At 53.3% G+C, this 18,675-nt stretch overlaps 1 protein-coding gene across 1 annotated transcript; it reads left to right on the forward strand.

The window, feature by feature from the left end:
* The first annotated feature begins 2,134 nt into the window (after nt 1-2,134).
* LHX5 (LIM homeobox 5) lies at nt 2,135-17,217 on the forward strand. The gene is made up of 5 exons (XM_044448881.1): nt 2,135-2,313; nt 2,684-2,907; nt 5,915-6,192; nt 11,364-11,529; nt 16,859-17,217. The coding sequence occupies exons 1-5, from the start codon at nt 2,135-2,137 to the stop codon at nt 17,215-17,217; spliced, it is 1,206 nt and encodes a 401-aa protein (XP_044304816.1).
* The last annotated feature ends 1,458 nt before the right edge of the window (nt 17,218-18,675 follow it).

The following is an 18,675-nucleotide window of genomic DNA, read 5'->3' on the forward strand; positions in this document are numbered from 1 at the left end:
GGCCCCCCGCCCCCCCTCCCCCCCCCCCCCCCCCCAGGGCCTTCCCCCCCCCTCGCCGGCCCGGCCGGGCTGGCGGGGCTCCGTCCTCTCCGCCCTCCCCGGCCCGGCCGCGGAGCGCCGGCCCCGCGCGCCCCGCGGCCTGATTCGCGCGCGCCGGCTCGGGGAGTCGGGCAGCCCGCGGCCGCCCTCCCGGGCGCCGCACGCACCTGGCCGTGGCTCTCCGCGCACGGCGGCGGCTGCTGGACTGGCCGGCCGGCTGCCTGGAGCTCCCTTCCCGCGGGACGGGCCCCGGTGGCCGCGGGGGAACTTGCCTCGCGCAAGCCGCGCTTCCGCGGGAACCTCGCGAGTCGGTCGAAGGCACCGAGGAAGCCGCGTCACCTGCTTCTGGTGGCCTTGGCCCTCCTTGCTCTCCGTTCCATTTTTGCAGGCCTGGGGGGCCAGCCCTGGCCACGCCACCAGCCTCCCTTCCAGCAGCGGATACCTCCCGAGTTTTGTGTGAGGGAGGGGGATCAGAAGCAGCAAGGAATCGAATTAACTAAAATCAAAAATATAGACATAAGCCGGAGATTCTAAAGAAAGTGTCGTTGGCTGGTGAAATCTTTAATCTTCCAGCGTGGACACGTTTTCCTGGGAATAAACCCCCTCTGAATTCAGGGGGGCGGAATGACCCGTCAGCGGAATATCGGCCCCGCCGGCTGCTTTTCTGCGGCCGCGATCCTAAGGCGAGTCCAAAGGCCCGTGGATCCTGGGTCTGCTCGAAGCAGCTTCCGATGGGGTAGAGGCCCGCCTTAGCTGGTCCCTACCATCTCTCTCTCTCTCTCTCGGGTCTATTTTCCGACAAGCAGCCCCGCGTCCTTCGCCCACCCAACCCCGCGCGCGCGCGCGCGCAAATTAGTGGCGGAGAGCTGGAAAAAATCTGCAGGCCGAGCCCCCGCGTTTACTCTGGAGTAAGCCCCACGCGTGTCAATGGGCGTCTTGGAGCTGCGCGGCTGGGCTGTGGATTGATGTTAGGCGAAGGATAGAACTGATCTTTCTGACATTCACAGTCTTTGGCGGGGCACAGCCGGAGCCCTCCATGGACGGTGAAGGTTCGGGTTCGGTTTTTTTCCCCCTTGCAAAAAGAAGTCCAATTTTTTTCAAGAAAATAGTTTGTGTTTGCAAAACTGCAAATCCTAAATCAGGGTGAAATCGAGGGGCCATTTACATTTTCCAGGAGCGTGGAGAAGGAGGGGAAAGGAATTCCTGCCTTGGCTTTGCAGAGGAGCTAAATGGGGGAAGGGAAGCTTGGCGACCGACCCAGGCCCCACACGCCTTTTTTTGTCTTTCAAAATAAATCCGCAAATAAACCCCATTCGAAAATGCAAATCCAGCCCTGCCTTTTGTTTCCAGACAGTTAATTGAGATAAAGCGCCTATTTGTTTAGTGGTGGAAATGGCAAGGTGGAGTTGGGGGGCGGGAGCGGGGGGGGGGCGAGCTGAAGCTGGTGCCCCAAGGAGAAGGCATGTGAATAGGTGAGCGCTAAGCCGCTTTTGCACATGTAAACGGCCGGGCCCGGCCCGGACATTCCGAATTCTTCTCCCTCAAAGCCTCTTGCTGTTCCTTCCCCAAAGCCTCCATTAAACGCGAAAGAAAGAAAAACCTTTCAGTGCCTTCCGCGGTTTTGGGGAAGTGCGGATGAGGCCATTAAGCGCAAGGAGAAGACGCGGGGAGCGGGGAGAGAAAAAGATTTATGGGTTGTAATGTTTTCACTAAATCAACGTCACCGGCCCCATCCTGATGCCGAGTGGGAATGATGGGATGCTGAGAGAGGACGACGAGGAGAAAAATGGCACGGAGCCTGGATTCCCCTTGGGTTCCTCCCTCCCCCAGGTCTGGGGGGCAGTGAGCGTGACCCCGAAGCTTCTGGCTTCTCTGTTCCTCACCGTATCTCAAAAGGGGGTTCACGCACGCACAGCCCAACACAACTTGCGCTGCGGCTGCGCCGGTTTTGAATTAGAGGCTCTTCGACCGTGCTCCACTTTCCTAAGCGACGCGACTCGCTTTTGCGCTGGGAGGAGGAGAGGTTCCCGCGCTTTTCATTTTTCCCACCTCTGCCCCTCCACCCCCCCCCCGTCAAAACAAAAAACCTCTGGAGATGTCACAGACCGAGGGCATCCTCTGGTCGTGCAGCTTGCTGATGCGTGGGCCCCGATCCGCCGCTCGTCCCGGCTGCCAAAGCAACTGGACGGGGGATTGGCTGCCTCTTCCAGGCCTTGCGCAGATCTGGAGCGGGGAGCGGAAGAGAAACCTGCGGGACCCCGCACGCGATCAGAGGTGAGGGTGGGGTGCAGAACGCAGAACCCCATCCCTGCCCCGCTGCTGTGCAGGATCCAGGCAGGACGCTTCCCCGCACAGGCCAGGCAAATCAGCGTTGCTTCTCCGGGTGGGTTGCGCTGTCCCCTCGCAGCCAGCCTGGAACCAGAATGAGAGAACAAGAACACGCACCGGGCAATATCAGAGCCTTTGTGTGAGGACGAGGCGCTGGGTCCCACAAAGATCTTTCCTCGCACCGCTTGCGGCGACTTCACCGGCCCCACTGACCGGCCTGCATTCGCAGACTCGGCTCCCTTCCTTCGGCTGCCCTTCCTTTCTTACCTCTCTGCTTCTCTGCCCACCCCGTGCCCCGCACCTTCCCTTTCTCCAGGCGGTTTGGCACCAAATGCGCCGGCTGCGCGCAGGGCATCTCCCCGTCGGACCTGGTGCGCAAAGCGAGGAGCAAAGTCTTTCACCTGAACTGTTTCACCTGCATGGTCTGCAACAAGCAGCTCTCGACGGGCGAAGAACTCTACATCATCGACGAGAACAAATTCGTCTGCAAGGATGATTACCTGAGCTCCGCCAGCTTGAAAGAAGGCAGCCTCAACTCCGGTAAGGCGCCGAGGCTTCCCCCACCCTCCCGTGCGTCGCCTGCTCCAGTCCTAAGACGGCTGCAGCGGCCTTGGTGGCCGGTCTGGAAAACACCCGACTGAACGTGGAGCGGACTCCGTGGTCCATCATTTCTTGAGGCCGCGTTTCTCTCGCGGGGGAAATAAGGAGGAAAGATGCTTTGTGGAATTCGCTGCCCAAGTGCTGGAGCTCCAGAGATTCCCTTTAGGTCCTCGGATCCCTGGGAGGCTGCGCGTCCCACCTCCGTGGCGCTTCTGAAGGAAAGAGCCAGGGGCCCTGCAGATGCCCGAGGCATCTAAGCCCCTGGGCAAGCGGCGTTTTGCCCCCACTGGCTTCATCCCCTGCTGCCCACCCCAGTTAATCTTTCTGCTTGATATTTCCCCCCGCAAAATCAAGCCCTATCTTGTCCCCTGTCCAGACAGAACAAAACAAGGAATGCGCTTAGGAGACAGGGACACACAGAGAGACTGTGGAGCGCGCATGAATTAGTACTGTACGTCCAAATGCGTTTGCTTTTAGTGTGGGGGGCGGGTTGCCTGGTGCTCGGGGCCAAAACAAGCTTGGCTGGCCCTGGGATCGCCGCAGTTCGAGTAGGGGGAAGGGGCCTTTTGCTGCTAGGCGAGAACTAGCGCTGGTACTGCTACCAGGACGGAGTGTCTGTGGGTGCTTTCGCTGCTGTTGTGAATTGCGGATATGCGTGGGATCGCTCGCCACGTTCCTCGTGAGCAAGCCCGCCGGACCGGTCGCCATCGCTTGCGCTCTGGTTTAAGCCTAGCCTTTCCCCGAAGCCTTTGCAAGCTTATCTTAGGCTAAGGGAGAACGGACAAAAGGGACGGGGGTGGGGCGGACCCCCCACTTCCCCTTGGGGTGGAAGAAAGTATTCTGTTCTACTCGGGAAGACTGGGGGAATAAAGACAGAGATCATGATTGAACTAATTAATTAATTTGGAGGGGCACCTGCTTGGGAGGCTGCCATGAGATTGCATGAAGCTGCAGTTCAGCTACCTTTATGCGGGCGGGGGGCAGTGAAAGCAGAGCTAGAAAGTTAAGTGCATGGCGGGGAGGGGGGGATGAAAATAACCTTCTCCTCCTAGGTGGGGAAGGGGTCGTGGTGAATGCGAAAGGGTGGGAAAGAGCCATGCGGGAGAGGCAATGAGAAAGCGATTGGTGATACAGACAACCCACAATTTTGCAACCGGAGCTTCTACAAATCTGGTAAACTGAATCCGCTTCGTATGCAAGATGCAGAAGTTACCGGCCTTCGCGTGTGACTGAACCTTCTCCCGAGAAACATCTGCCCTGGATTAGGCCGCCACTGGGGTCCCCTTGCTGGGACTGACCTGCTCTTCCCCAGAACAAAACCTCCCATCCAGTAGCCTTCGGGTCTTATTTTTCGGTTTTTCTTTAGGATAATTTCCCCAGGCGTTTGCCTGGGCTGATGTTTCAAGGGAATAGGGAAGGTTTTACCCTAGACCTCACTAGAGATTTCCCTCTGTCCCCCTTCCTCTCCAGATTAGACGCTGTGTTTGTTTGTTTGTTTGTTTGATTGACCGATTCATTAATGAATCAATCAATGGATTGCATTCCCCTCCCCTTTGGTCTCCTCCGTGCCCCTGAGAGCATCTTTCCTCCGGGGGTTTTTTCTTTGGCTGCTGCTTTCCTCCTTCCCTCTGGATATTTCTTTCAGGGAGACCCCATTCCTGGCTTCCCCCGATATCTGGATTTGATATCTTCCTTTGAGAGATCCCCCCTACCCCCAAAGAAAAGACAGGAGTGGATTTTGTGTCTGCTTCCATCTTCCTTTGGAGTCCAAGTTTCCTTCTCTTAGGCCAACCATTTCTTAGTGCTACTGGCTGATGAGCCGAGACACACACACACACACACCGCCTATGGGGAGAATAGAAAAAAAATTCTTCTGGATCACACCAAAGTATATCCAGTCCAATGGCTAACTGGCTGCTCACAGAATCTCCCAAACTGGATATGATTGCAACTGCACCCTCCCGCCCATGATCCCCAGCAGACATGCATACCGCCTGCCTGGGGCCATGAGGACTAGTAGCCATGCACAGTCTTTATTTCCACGAATTTGTCTGTTCTCCTCGAAAGCCATCCAAACCAGTGGCTATCACATCTCATGGAGGGGAGTTTATTGTAAGCTGTCCGAGACATTTGTAGGGGACAGGATAGAAAAGCCTTTAATAAATAGAGAGATAAATTGTATGATTGTTGTAGGAAGTCCTTCTTCTGGTCAGTTGCACGGGGTTCTAGGATAAGAGAGAAGGAGAAAAACACGTGCCCACTTTCTGCACGTTGTACATCGTTTTATAGGCCTCTGCCTTGGCTCACCCGTTTCCTGCTGCTGCTGCTGCTTTGTGATGAAAAATATAAGCCTATCACTAATATCTTGCTTTTTTTGGTGAGGGATTCAAGGCAGCTTTCCCGTTGTTGTGATGTCATCTCCGACTTATGGCAACGCTAGGAAGGAAAGTCTTCTAACATGTCCTATTCAGCTCCATTTTATCCTCACAACGACCCTGAGAGGTAGTTTAGGGTGCAAGTCAGTGACCGGCCCAAAGCCGTGCAGTGAGCTTCGTGGCCAGGTAGGGACTAGAGCTCAGACTTCCCAGGCCCCCCTGTGCTAGAGACGCGATCACATCGTTTCATAATTTGGATTTATGGAGACTTTCTTTAAAGGGCAATGTGCAGCTCTCAACCACTGGAGAAGGTGGAAAGGAAGCCCTACTTGTGCATGCTGGGGAGGGCAAGCAAGACATCTCCTGAATGGAGCCCTGGCCTCTGCCCAGAAGTCCTTCCCTGAAGGCACCACTGCTGAGCACAGCACCAGATGCACCCGGTCGGTCCAACCCACTGGCCCCAGCTCTCCCTTGGGATAGAATGGCATGGGCTTCTTTCCTTCTGCTAAGCTGACCCCAGGGGCTGCCACCCTCTCCCCTGGTGATGACCACTGTCCCTTTCCCCTCAACAGTGTCCTCATGTACCGACCGAAGTCTGTCTCCGGACATCCAGGATCCAATGCAAGATGACACCAAGGAGACGGACAATTCCACCTCCTCTGACAAAGAGACCACCAACAATGAGAATGAGGAGCAGAACTCCGGGACCAAACGGAGGGGGCCCCGGACCACCATCAAGGCCAAGCAGCTGGAAACCCTCAAAGCGGCTTTTGCGGCCACCCCTAAACCCACCAGGCACATCCGGGAGCAGCTGGCTCAAGAGACCGGGCTCAACATGAGAGTCATCCAGGTAAGCAGAATCCTCACGTCAGGCCAGAACTTCAGAGGTGTCCAGCCCTTGGAGTGCCTTCCCGTCTTCCGCCAGGGTGCTGCGCTTCTCTCTAGGCCTTTGCCGTGCCTGGGAACTGGTCCAAGGTTCCCAGGCCCTCTGGAAGGCAGCCTGCTCATCTCCTTTCCAGTTCCACCTCCTTGTCTGCAGAAAGGGGGCACTCCTCCACTTGGTCTCCGTTATATCTCAGCCTGTCGCCATGAGCACAGGGAAAGGTCCTCGTGCCTGACAGATCCTGGACCGCGGACCGTGGAGGATGGTTCTTTAAAATGACAACGACGAGGAGACGCGAAGCTAGCAGGCTGCAGCTCTCTTCAGGGGGCCCTTGCCCCTTCCCCGAAGGATTTTTATTCTGGCGGCAGTGGTTGTTGCTATAACCGATGATGATCGATGTTTGCCATGCAATTTTGGAGAATCCTCTCACTTAAGAATGGGGTACTAGGATGTTTCCTGAACAGAAAGCAGACCCGAGTGGCATCCTGCAAAATAACGGGGGGGGGGGGGAGAGGTGGAGGAGAGACTAGCCTGCTTCAACAGAGGGACTTCATGCCTCTGTCCCCCCTCTTCCCCCACCCGCTTTTCTGCCTAGGCAAGCCCTATTACATTAGGGTATTTGTGCTGCTGCAGGAATGAGCATGCATAGGATCTGGATGAAAACCAGGAAAGGGAACATATGCACGTCCCATTGAACTGAATGGGGGATTTAAAATGATCCTCTCAGGTCAAAATTCTACGCTTGGGAACAGCAGTTCTCCTGAACAAGCTCATTGATATTCATGGGAACCATGTGAAGCTTGGTCCTTCATGGCACAGGATTGTACACGTTTCCTATTGACTAAGTCCTATTGCGTTCAATGGGGGCTTACTACCAAGCAGAGCTGCACAGAACTGGAGTCTGATAGCTCCACCAGATCCATATTTAATTGGAAGGAAATTCCCATTAATGCCAATAGGCTCTCGACGTCCGTCGTCTTCAGACAGGTCATGAGCCAGCCAGCATTAATCCCTTTGTGTATCCATGAGGAGCCCAGTAAGAACTGATTTGCCCCTCCCTTGGATATCGATGGGATGTGTGCAGCCCCATGAATTGCACGATGGCGATGTTTGGACCTTGGGTGCATTGTCTAAGGAACAGTCTGATCGAAATCATAGGGTTTCCTTGCAACCAAACACACTTTTAAATTTAAAAGTCCTGCTTTCATGTCCATTGCAATGCTTGTAATTATATCTTAAAAGAGAAGAAGAAGCATAGAAGCATTTGAAGGAGCTCAAAAAGAAGATGCATTTAGCAAGCGTATTATGCCAATCCTCATCACCGCCCCCCTGCAGTGTAGGCCAGTCCTACCACCTTTCTGAATTCACATTGACTTCCCTTGCTATGACAGTTCCCTCAAAAGGGAATCTGCCATGCAGACGCTGTGCGGAGCTGGCAAGCAATTCCTGTACCCTTACTTATTTGTTATCTTTATGCCCCGCCTTCTTTCTTTCCAAGGAACTCAAGGTGGCTTCCATAATTGTCCACCTCCTCACAACCTTATCCCCATAACAACAACCCTGTGAGGTAGGTCAGGCTGAGCGTGACTAGCCTCAGGTCATTCAGTCAGCTCCCTAACTAAGTGTGGACTAGAACCCCAATTGCCTGATTCTCAGTGCAGCAGCACACCCAACCACCGCACCACGCTGGGCCTCTTGTGGTGTAATTCTCTACATGTCTAACAATAATAATAACTATTATTAGACATGTAGAGAATTACACCATTAATATAATAATAACTATTAATAATAATAACCATTAATAATAACGGAAACTATTAATAATAATAAACACATAAATAAATGTCTACTCGGAAGAAAATGCCATTGAGTTCTACAAGGCTTAGTTGTAATCATTACAGGATGGCAGCCTCAGTGGGGCTTACTTCTGAGTAGACACGCCTCGGGCTGCCACCCCAGAAAGCTCCAAAGCACCAGTGCAATGCTATCCGCAACCCCCCAAGTCCTACACCTGCAAGTCTCATCGGACTCCTTCCTACCTCCTCCTGAGTAGCCCTGCCCGGAGCTGTGCTGATAGAGCTCTGGGAGGCTACAATCCTGCGCAGCAGCAGCAGCGTATTGGAGAGCCATGCCACCCTGCATCCCTGACTGACCAGCCCCCGGATGCTGAAAAGCTCCCCGCAAGACGGCTCAATAGATAATTGCTATTGATATCCAGTAAAGCTCTCAATAAGCCAACAATAAAATGCAGCTATTTTGAGAAATTAAGGCACCTTCCACGTTGCAAGGCACAGAAATATCCGGAGGAAGGGGCATTAAATGGACAGCCCTTGTTCTTCCAGCGTGCTTAGACAAGTCCACCGAAAAGTGGGGAAGGCTCTCTCGTCCTCCAAGCCATGTTGAGGCTGCTGCTTGGTTAAAGCTTCCGTTCAGAACCACTAGGCTGATCAGCACCACCCTTCAGAAGCAAGCAAACGAAACTTCAGGACACATCATTCAAGGTGTCCCTTCACTAGAAGCCTGGAGGAGAAACTGGGGACAGAAATCTCTAAACGTCTGCAAAAGCAGCCAGGAATCCCAGCAGAGAAGGAACCAGGAGCACAGGACCTGGAATTTCCCAGACCTCCAAGGCTGCCTTGATTTCATCCTGTGGGGTGGATGGAGCATGCACCCAGAAGAACTCCAAAGCTGAAGGATCTTGCATGGGTGTGGATAAGAGCCTAGTCCTCTCTGTTCTCCCTGAAGCAGCTAACTGGAGAAGCCCTGTGTCTCTGAACGACCGGATCCTGGAGACGATGGACAGGGAAAGGGTGGCCAGCTTCATGCCCACGTTGGGTGACCTATCCTGATTGCAGGTCTAAACCTACCTTCCCAGACATGGTGCCTTCTGAGTATCTTGGATTACAACTCCCAGCATCCCTAGACAGCTGGGAGTTGTAGTGCAACACACTTGGAGGACACCAGGCCAAGAGCTGTTGTAGATGGACCTTATGGGACAGCCCTTCACAGGTCTATCCAGAAGCAAGCCACGTTGAGTTCAATGGGACTTAGTCCCAGGTAAGCATATACAGAATGCTGGAGGTATACCGTATTGGTTTATTTATTTAGTGCTTTTGCATACAGTCTTGTAGCCACAAGACTTTCTAGACAGTTCACATAATAAACAGATGCCGCCTTAGCCTGGGGTGGGCAGAAAGCCCCTTTTTTCTCCTTTTCAACCTGGAGGTGTTGTTTCAGCCTCCCTGAAGCTGTGAGTGCCGCCCAGAAACCTTTCTTTTCTTCCCCTCTGCCCCCCTGCCCCAAATTGTTCTGGCTTCATCAGTATACCTGAGAGGCCCTTGGAAAGAAAGAGCAGAGGCTGTGAGATCGCCTGAGCTGGGCCTTCCACATAAGCCGGGCGGGTGGACCACCACTGGCAAGGAAACCCACTTCCCAGAACTTGCCTCGCTGGGATTTTGGAAACCATCATTGGGAAGGAAAAGCCCTTTTCCAGAACTTGCATCACGGATTTTTGGAACACTGAAGTCAAATCAAAGCGGTAGTCCTGCCACAGCATAATCAAAGATGTGCAGCGGGATATTCCTAAGGAAATGGTTGGGGCAGGGCGTTAAGCTGAGAGGAAGCAGAAGATGGACGCGGAAGCCATGATTTTTGAGGATTGTATGCCTTTCCCCTGCTGCTCGACTCTGCCATTTGGATATGCATGCCCTCGCTAGTACTCCTAGCAGTCGCTACACCTAGGAGTTACTACTGCTAAAAGCAGGGTGCCGTCAAAATGATCCTGGGCTCAGGACCACCGAGCCAAGGAAAAATGCAAAACTCCGCATGTGCTAAGAGACACGTGGTTCAGAGTCTGTCTGTGCGTGTTGGAAGCACCTGCTTCCGAAGGACACCGCAATCGCTCGATGTTCAGACAGGGGAAAGAAGGGCATTTGGTTGCAAGAAGTAACCTCAGGCAGAGACTGGGGCCAGCAGGGGGTGCGGCCCATCTGGGCCACAAGCCAACTCATTTAGGGGGCTCAGCTGCAGCAGAGATGACCAGGGGCTTGTGTCCCTTTATTCCAGCAAGTGTCTGCAGACCTCAGGATGGTGGGACCGGCAGCCTCTCGGAGACTGGGGCTCCAGATGAGGGAGGTGGGCTGCAGCCCTCCTCGCCCCTTCTGACTCTGATGCTTAATACAAAGAGAAACGACACGCTAAGCGCAGCTGTGGATCCATCAGCTACAAAAATTCACTCTCCCACAAACCCCACAATGGGTCCAAACAGGCCCAGTGCTACACGGAGCTTAGCCACATGCCTTTATTTTTACGTTTCATTTTTTGCTCTAGCGTAGCTGCAGTTCCCCCCATTCAGCCTGGGATGCGATTGTAGGGGGCAGCTTTTCGGTTCTGGATCAGACCCCCTGCCCCTATTACAGGAAACCACGCGGGAGGTGCTGAAGGGAGGACTCGGCGCCTGGTTGAACAAAAAACGGGGGCTCTGCAAATTCCCTTGTTCCCCAGACGGCGAGCACAGACTTTTTCGTGGCTAAACAGGCACTGATATGACCTGAACTGCTAAGCACAGGTTTAAAGTCACCTCGCTTTGGCCCGAAGCTCCCACGCGCTTGTGCATCACTTTGAAATTGCCCGTGCAGCACCGACCTTCTGGGCGGCTTTGTCTGAAGGAGCGGTGCGGATGGTGGAAGCAGACGCCCTTTTGGCCCCGATCCTGGGGACACGTCGTGGCTTAGCGCGGGACAGGCAGGTGGGGGGATCCCTGTCCAGCTTCGTGCTTAGAAGCCTCTCCGGGGTTTTTCTGCCAAACGCCTTCCCCCACTCCGAGCAGGTCCCTGCTGACCATTTTTCCAAAGTTGCTTGTTGGTTTTTTAGAAGCCCAACCCAGGGCAGCGTGTTCACCCTTCCTGGAAATGGAGGGGGGTCTTTTGAAAGGACGCCCCATTTTTCCCCTTTCTTCTTTGGGTTTCTTTAGGTTTTCCCTTTCTTCTTTTGTGTTCTCTCCCTCGTTTCTCATCCCAACGTCCTGGCCACCCATGGCGGGGTGGGGTGCAGGGGGCGCCTTCTTGGGGGACCAGTGTGGGGTCTGGTGCCTGGAGGGTGTCCCACTGGCCTCTTCCATCCCTTTTCTCTGCCTGCAGGTTTGGTTCCAGAACCGGCGGTCCAAGGAGCGAAGGATGAAGCAGCTGAGCGCGCTTGGAGCCCGCAGACACGCGTTCTTCAGGAGTCCGCGGCGCATGCGCCCTCTAGGGGGCAGGTTGGACGACTCCGAGATGCTGGGCTCCACCCCCTATACTTACTACGGAGGTAAGACCCTTTCCCGTCAGAGGAGGTGGGATAGTCCTGGCAGCACGTTTTCCGTTCCGCCATTCAGCCCTCCCTCCCTCCCTCCCTTTTTCCCATCCTTCACAGCTTTTCTTTCCACCTGTCCCAAAACCATTTACCTTCCTTCCCTCCTCATCTTGCCACCTTCTCCCCCTCTTTTTCCTCCAAGAGACTCAGCTCTTCTATTCATAAGCGCTGCAATGGTGGATCTCGCCAGGGGCCACCGAGTCCAGCATTCTGCTCACGCAGCAGAACAGGAGCAGAACAAGAAAGTGGCCCATGTTCCCCAGTGCCTGCCTCTGATCCTGGAGCTGGCCCAGAGCCGTGAGAACCGGTAGCCATGGATAGCCTTCTCCTCCAGGAATGTATCTGACCCCCTCACCACCAAATGGGTGCCCTTCGCTGCATCTTGCTGCAATGAGTTCCATAGTTCCATAAGTCTGCTCTGTTTCCTGAATCTCCGGCCCACCAGTGTCTTGCACTGATCCCCTCTGGGTTCTAGTGAGATCCAGAAGGGAGAAAAATTCCTTTTCCTCCCGCTCACTTTTACCATGCCAGACACAATTTTGTGCACCTCCATCATGGCCCACGGAGGATGACCAGTCTCTGTCTCTCCATCCGCTGCCCATCACTTCCCTCATCTTTTCTTTCTGCCTCTAAGTGCATTTACTCCAAAGCAAGCAGCTCAATTTTGGTGGCCCCCATCCTACACACATGCTTGCCTTTGGGGTGGGGGGAGACCTAACGGACCTGTGGGGGGACTTACTTCTGAGTAAACACGTAGAGAGTTCTGTTGTGAGAAAACAATTCCCTGCAACGGAACGTTATGCGAGTTCCCCTGTGGCTTCCCCTGCAGTATAAATGGGCTTGGGATCATGCCCCTGTGCTCCCTAGTCTCTTAAGGTCACGATCCAAGGCCCTTCAAGGCCCTTCAACTCCCAGCATGGCCCAGCTGGCCAGAACGCTGCAAACTGTACGATTTGCTTCTTTAATCCCGTCCAAAAATACCCAGGTTGCATCCAAATGTTGCAATCCTATACAATTACCTGGGAGTAGCCTCCTGGAACGCAACAGGACCTACTTCTGAGTAGACCTGACTGGAATTGTTTTCTTCAGCATCTCATCCGGGCAGACACGGCCGTTCTTTTCCGCTTTCATTGCTCCTCGTTGTGTGTCACTGTGAGCGGGATACGCACACGATTGTGCAAAGAAAGTGATGGACTGGCGGGTCCACTGGCCCGAGAGAGAGAGAGCGAGAGCGAGAGAGAGAGCGCGCTTCGCTGCCTTGGCCTGGCATTTTTGCGTTCCTCTCTGGCTCACCCATTTCCCCTTCTTTTTCGTCCATCTCTTTTGTTCCTCCTCCCTTGCTGCCTTCAGCTGCACACATTCGGATCTCTTCGATCCAGTCCGCTCTTTTTCCTTTCCCTTCCCTCACTCCCTGCTTCTCCTTGCTCTCCTTCCTTCTGGAGGAAGCTCTTTCCCAGCTCTTTCCCAGCGTGCGGAGAATCTGGGAGAGTCGGTCGCCATGTCCAGAAATTCTGCTTGCCTGCCCCTGGCTGCGCCACTTGGCCACGGGGGTCTGTCTTTTGCCCCCTTTCTCACCTGCCACGTCGTCCCCACAGCCTCCAGCTATCCCCAGGCCGAATTCTGCTCGGCAGGTCCCGTCCGCGGGCTCTCCTCCCTCTCGCCCCTCCGCATCCACCAAGCAAGGTGCTCTGTGCGGGAAAGTCGGTCCCTCGGTCGCTTCCCTCTCCGGCTCTCCATCCCCTGCCCTCTCGCCCTTTGCTGCAAGGAACAAAGCCCCGTCTGACGGCGTCTCATCCTGCGGGATGCGCCTGGACCCCCACGGGTCATCGCCAACGCGGAACACATGCATTGAAAGGATGGGACCAAAGCGAGTCCGCACGAACTGAAATCTCGTTCATTTCAGTAGGTCTTCTCCTCCCAAGAAGTAATGTTGCATTCCACCCTATTTTTCGAGGTAGGGGGTATTTGTCCCCCCCCCCACCCCCTTTCCAAGGGTCTGTCTTACTTGGAAGTAAGGAAAGTGGAGCCAATAGGACTGACCGCAGGATGCAATCCAGCGACTGCTGACCCCACTCAGTTCAAAGGGGCTTTACCTGGATAGCCGTGGACACTACCGTGGCTTTTATTTATTTTATTTTATTTTATTTTATTTCCCGCTCTCCTAAGGAGCCTCAGGCAGTTCACATGGCCCTCCTCCTCTCCTTTCTCCCTCACAACAACCCTGTGGAGCAGGTCAGTTGGAGAGCCAACAACGGCTTAAAATCAGTATGCTTCAGGGCTGGCAGGGCCCTCGAACCCAGAACTCTGGAGTCAGGGCCTACAGAAGCTCCTGCTTCCGCTCTGAAACCCAACCACCACCCCTCTTTGCCCCAGCTCCTGAAAGTTTAACCTCTGCGCCATCCCATGATAGATTGCGTCGCCTGGCACCAGTTGCCCTGCGCACATGTGAACGCGGCTGAGGAAAGATACCCTACTGCTGTCAGTACAATTATTTCGATTGTCACCAGTTATGGGAACTTTAAAGACTGCCCTAAAACAGGGCTCTAGTCTAGTTTATTATCCAGATTCAAGCCAATTTACCAGATGCCTTTTGGGTGCACAAATGAACACTGTTAATGAGGGAAAAAGAAAGATAGATATCAATATATAGTTGTTACAGTTTTTATTTCGATTCTAGCCAGTTTGGGGGATTATATTCAAATAGCGAATTCCAGGAAATTAAAACCCGAGTTTAAGCAATGGAGCAGTGAGATGGGAATCCGTCTTTGTTTACTCAAAAGTAATTCCCTCCCCTTTCAAAGGGATTTAATTCCAAACCAGCATGCCTACTGGGATCCTACCACGCCTCAATTGTATACCACATCGCAGAGAGCAAAACCCATCGCACTGAATAGTATTTACGCCCTCGTAAACATGTATGCAATTGGGGTCTCAATTCACTCCAAGACTAAATACGCAAAGATTCCATTCCCTTCAGCCGCAATCTCTTTTTTCCTTGAAAGCCAAGAGATCAATAGATAGATAAATGAACCAAATAAAATTATTTTACATCTAATTTTATACTTGTGGGCTTCTGTGAGAGGCACAGAATTATTTAGCCCACACACACTGTTCCTAAAAGATTTCTTTCAAAAAAGATAGAAGGAAGAATGTTTGGATGCATTTCGCAGAAAAAGCTTTGCTTTGGGTTTGCTGCGTGATTTCAAAACAGGAGGAGATGCAAAATGTCGGGCAGGCTTTAATCAAATTAACCTGCCACCCACCCCTCCTGGAGGAGGGGATTCGTTTATTGAATCAATCTGGTTTAAAACATTCACTGCAGCCGGTGGATCCACTTTCCAGGGCTGAATCTGTCCAAAGTCCATCCCTGCTTTCAAGGGCTTTTTCTCTTCCTAATGGCAGCTATGCTTGAAATTACCGCTCGCTTTATCTTCATTTTAAGCCCTCGGTTTCCGGGGATTAAAAACCTGGCATAAGCTCCACCGCTTTTCATGTATTTCGCTCTCAGCTGGGCGGGCGGAAAGGCAACTTGTCGATTCAGACATAGCTAAAAGAAAAGAGAAGAAAATCTAACCGCGTGGTCCAGACATGTTTACCCCAAGTCACACTGAGTTCAGGAAAGGACGCCCTGAACAGCAATCCCATCTCCCAGGGCTGCGTGCCCACCTGGGCAGGGAGGAGAGGGGGTGTAGCCCCACCACTGCGGTTGGATTACAGCCATGGCCCAAGTTACTAGAACTCCCCAGATCATTTAGTGCTGCAAAAATCCGGGGGAAGGGCACGGAGTTAGCCCAGGGCCCCCCCAAACGACCACCCCAAAAACAGCGGGTGCAGGAGCAGAATCCACATTATTCTTGTCACCGTGCAATGATTGCCAAGTGTTTCTGTGCAGAACCACACAGGCAATGGGGCCTTTTTTGGCTGCATCCTTTTGGAAAGCTGTTTCGTCACTGTTCCGACATACTAGGAATGCGGGAGCTGTTTTAACGTCGGCATGAGATGCAGGGAGGAGAGCAACCTCCTTTGTGTGACCTAAATGCCCCCCCCCCCGGGTCTCACGTCGCCAAGCTGCACCACTATCTCCACAAATGCTCAGTTTGGAATTCTGTGGTTTGGTCTAGGATAGCGGAAAGTGAAGTTGTGGGGGGGGGGGCGCTGTCATTTTAAGATATTTCATTTCAATTCATTTCATTTCATTTCATTTCTTATATTTGTATGCCACTCCATAGCCCACAGGGCTCCCTGGGCAGCTTACAATAGAAAAAAAAGTACATATTTGTGTCAGGTTTGTGGGTTTGGGTCTGTTTTTTTAAAATCAAGCAAAATATTCTGAGTGTTTACTTCTTGTTGAAGAAGAGTTGGCAATGCAGGAGCTGAGAGGGTGCAGGGGGAGCATCTCTTCCGCCAGAACAGCTCCGCTCAGTCGGACCAGAATCCATCTGGGTCACCATTTTGCTTTCGAGCGCCAGATTAAATGCCCCCGGCTGCCCCTGTTCCCTGTCTCCGGCCCTTTGGCAGCCAGGCACTGCCTCTCTGCCTATGCCCATTTGTTTTCTTGAGCTAAAGATAAGACCAGCGGAATTCTCTTTTCCTTGTGCGTTTTAAAGGAATGCCCTTCTGTTTACTGGTGGGCAAACTGGAGTGCTATTTCCTGTGAGTGGCCTCTTTTCTCACTCCTGGTAATGCCAAGGCCTTTTGTGGGAGGGTGCGAGGTTGACCCTTTGTAAATCCTGCATGCGAATGAATTAGCCTGATTGAGAATCCATATTTTTCTGAGCGGTTCTCTAAACAGCGTTCAAAATTATGCAGGGTTTTCGTCTCTGGCCCACAGGGGCGGGGCGGGGGGGGCGGGCAGGATTCGCAGCACGCTGTCCAGGCTTGGTTCAGAGTAGCCACCACAGGGCGCAAGCAACTTACTTCCGAGTAGACACGCTTATTGTGCTGGGACTAGCGCTTTTAAACGCAATGGGGTTCACTCCTCCTGCGTGTATCTGAACATGGGCAGCAGAGGGAGCGAGAGAGGCCAGCCCTGTTGGGCGCCAGCCCCGGTTCCTTTGGGGCCCCCAGCCTCTGGGGCGCCATTGTTCTCCCCAGCATCCAGCCCCCCCCACGAGGGAAGCCCGCTGCAAGCGAGGCCCCCTTCCCAGGGGATGCATGCAGGGTGGCTCGGCCCGTGCTCCGTCTTCCGCGCTGCAATCCCCCCGCGCCCTCCCGCGCCCAGAGGGCAGGGGGCATTCCCCCGTGCCAAAGAAGGACCCCCTCTCTCTTGTGTCTCCCTCCGCAGATTACCAGGGCGACTACTACGGCCCCGGGGGCAACTACGACTTCTTCCCTCACGGCCCCCCTTCCCAGGCACAGTCCCCCGCTGACTCGAGCTACATCCCAACCTCGGGGGCTGGATCTACCCCGCTTGGACCCCTGGAACCCCCCCTCCCCGGGCATCACGCGTCCGAGAACCAAAGGTACACGGATATGATCTCTCACCCCGACACGCCTAGCCCGGAGCCCGGCATCCCCGGCTCGCTGCACCCCATCCCGGGCGAGGTCTTCAGCGGGGGGCCCAGCCCCCCCTTCTCCATGTCCAGCTACAGCGGGCCCCTCTCGCACCCCAACCAGGAGCTCAACGAGACGGCCGTGTGGTAGAGCGCCCCCTGGCATGCCCGACGCCCCTCGGAACTCGCCCCCGTCAGCCCCCGGTGGGGACCCACCTCCGGTACCAAAAGCGCCAGCGCGAAGCCAAAGCGCGCCTCTCCCAGACCTCCTTCCCTCGGGGCCGCCTCAGGACCACGCGAGCCCACTGCCTCGCCCCGGGCGGGCTCTGCCGGGGACGCTGAGACGCAGCCCCGTTGCCCCGGGGCAGCGCCCGCCGCAGCCGGCCCGCTGGCGCGCTCGGACTCCTTGGACCAAAGCTGGACTCGTCGATTTTGCAGACTGAAGGACGCGGGAGGGAGGGAGGGAGGGAGGGAGGGGGGAGATCCCCCCGCCCGCTCCTGCTCCCCAGCCCAGGATTGTGTCTTGGTTTTGGGGCTGGAGTTTTCTTTTCTTTTCTTTTGGTTTGGTTTGGTTTGGTTTGGTTTAATTTATTTTGATTTGGTGTAGGTTTTGCTTTGCTTTGCTCTTCTTTTCGCTTTTAGGTTTTTCTTTTCTTTTCTTTCTTTTTTTTCTTTTTTTTTGGGTTTTAGTTCTGTTTGTTTGTTTTCTCTAAAAGAAAAAAAGAGAGCCGATTTATTTTAATTAGGTTTATTTTGTAAGTGTTCAGTGGCTGTCAGGCAAGGGACTTTGGAAAATGGATGGAGAAGGAGGAATGTTTCACTGGTGATACGTCGCCCCCTCGTGGTAAGAGCTGGAACAACTTGCAGGACTTACTTAACTCTGTTCGGCGGGATTTGGGGAGGGAAACTTTTGTTAATTATTGTTATTAATATTATTATTATATTATTAATATTATTTTGGCAAAAATATAACCACAACTACCAATAAAACAAACAAAAAAGCAAAACATTTTTTGGATGTCGCTAGCAAATGCCGATCCAGTCCAAACCTTCCTTGGAGGCTACATGTGTTTAAGGATGTATTATAGTTTTTTGCTCCTAGTTTCTTTATTTTGTATAAAGAAGAAACAAATAAAGTATGTTTTTGTGTTTATTGGTTATTTATTGTCTCTTGGTCCTCTGAGCTGTTCGTATGCAACCCAGGGAGCTGCAGAATGCCAAGGCTGAAAAGCTGATAGCGTTGGTTGATCATTGGAATTTATGTGTATGGCACTTTACAAAATCCAACGGAAACAGTGGGTATCTTCTCTGAGGTACCTTCAGTCTAAAAAAAGGAAAATAATTATCCCTGCTTTGATTTTATTTATTTGTTTTGCATATGTACTTCTCTCCAAACATAATTTGGGCTTTTAAATATTTGCAGAGACCTCCCCTGACATGCAGCCATGACAGATCAGACTCAAGGTCCATGTGCTGCCTCCAGACATGTTGGATTTCAAGTCCCATCAGCCCCAGTCAGTATGTCCAATGGTTGGTAGTGCTAGGAGTTGTCCTACAAAGCCAACAGCTGGAAAGTACCAGTTGGATCTACTGGTGTAGGCAAGGAATG

The sequence above is a fragment of the Varanus komodoensis genome, unplaced genomic scaffold, assembly GCF_004798865.1.
Source record: "Varanus komodoensis strain SLA01 unplaced genomic scaffold, ASM479886v1 scaffold56, whole genome shotgun sequence".
NCBI classification, from domain to species: Eukaryota; Metazoa; Chordata; class Lepidosauria; order Squamata; family Varanidae; genus Varanus; species Varanus komodoensis.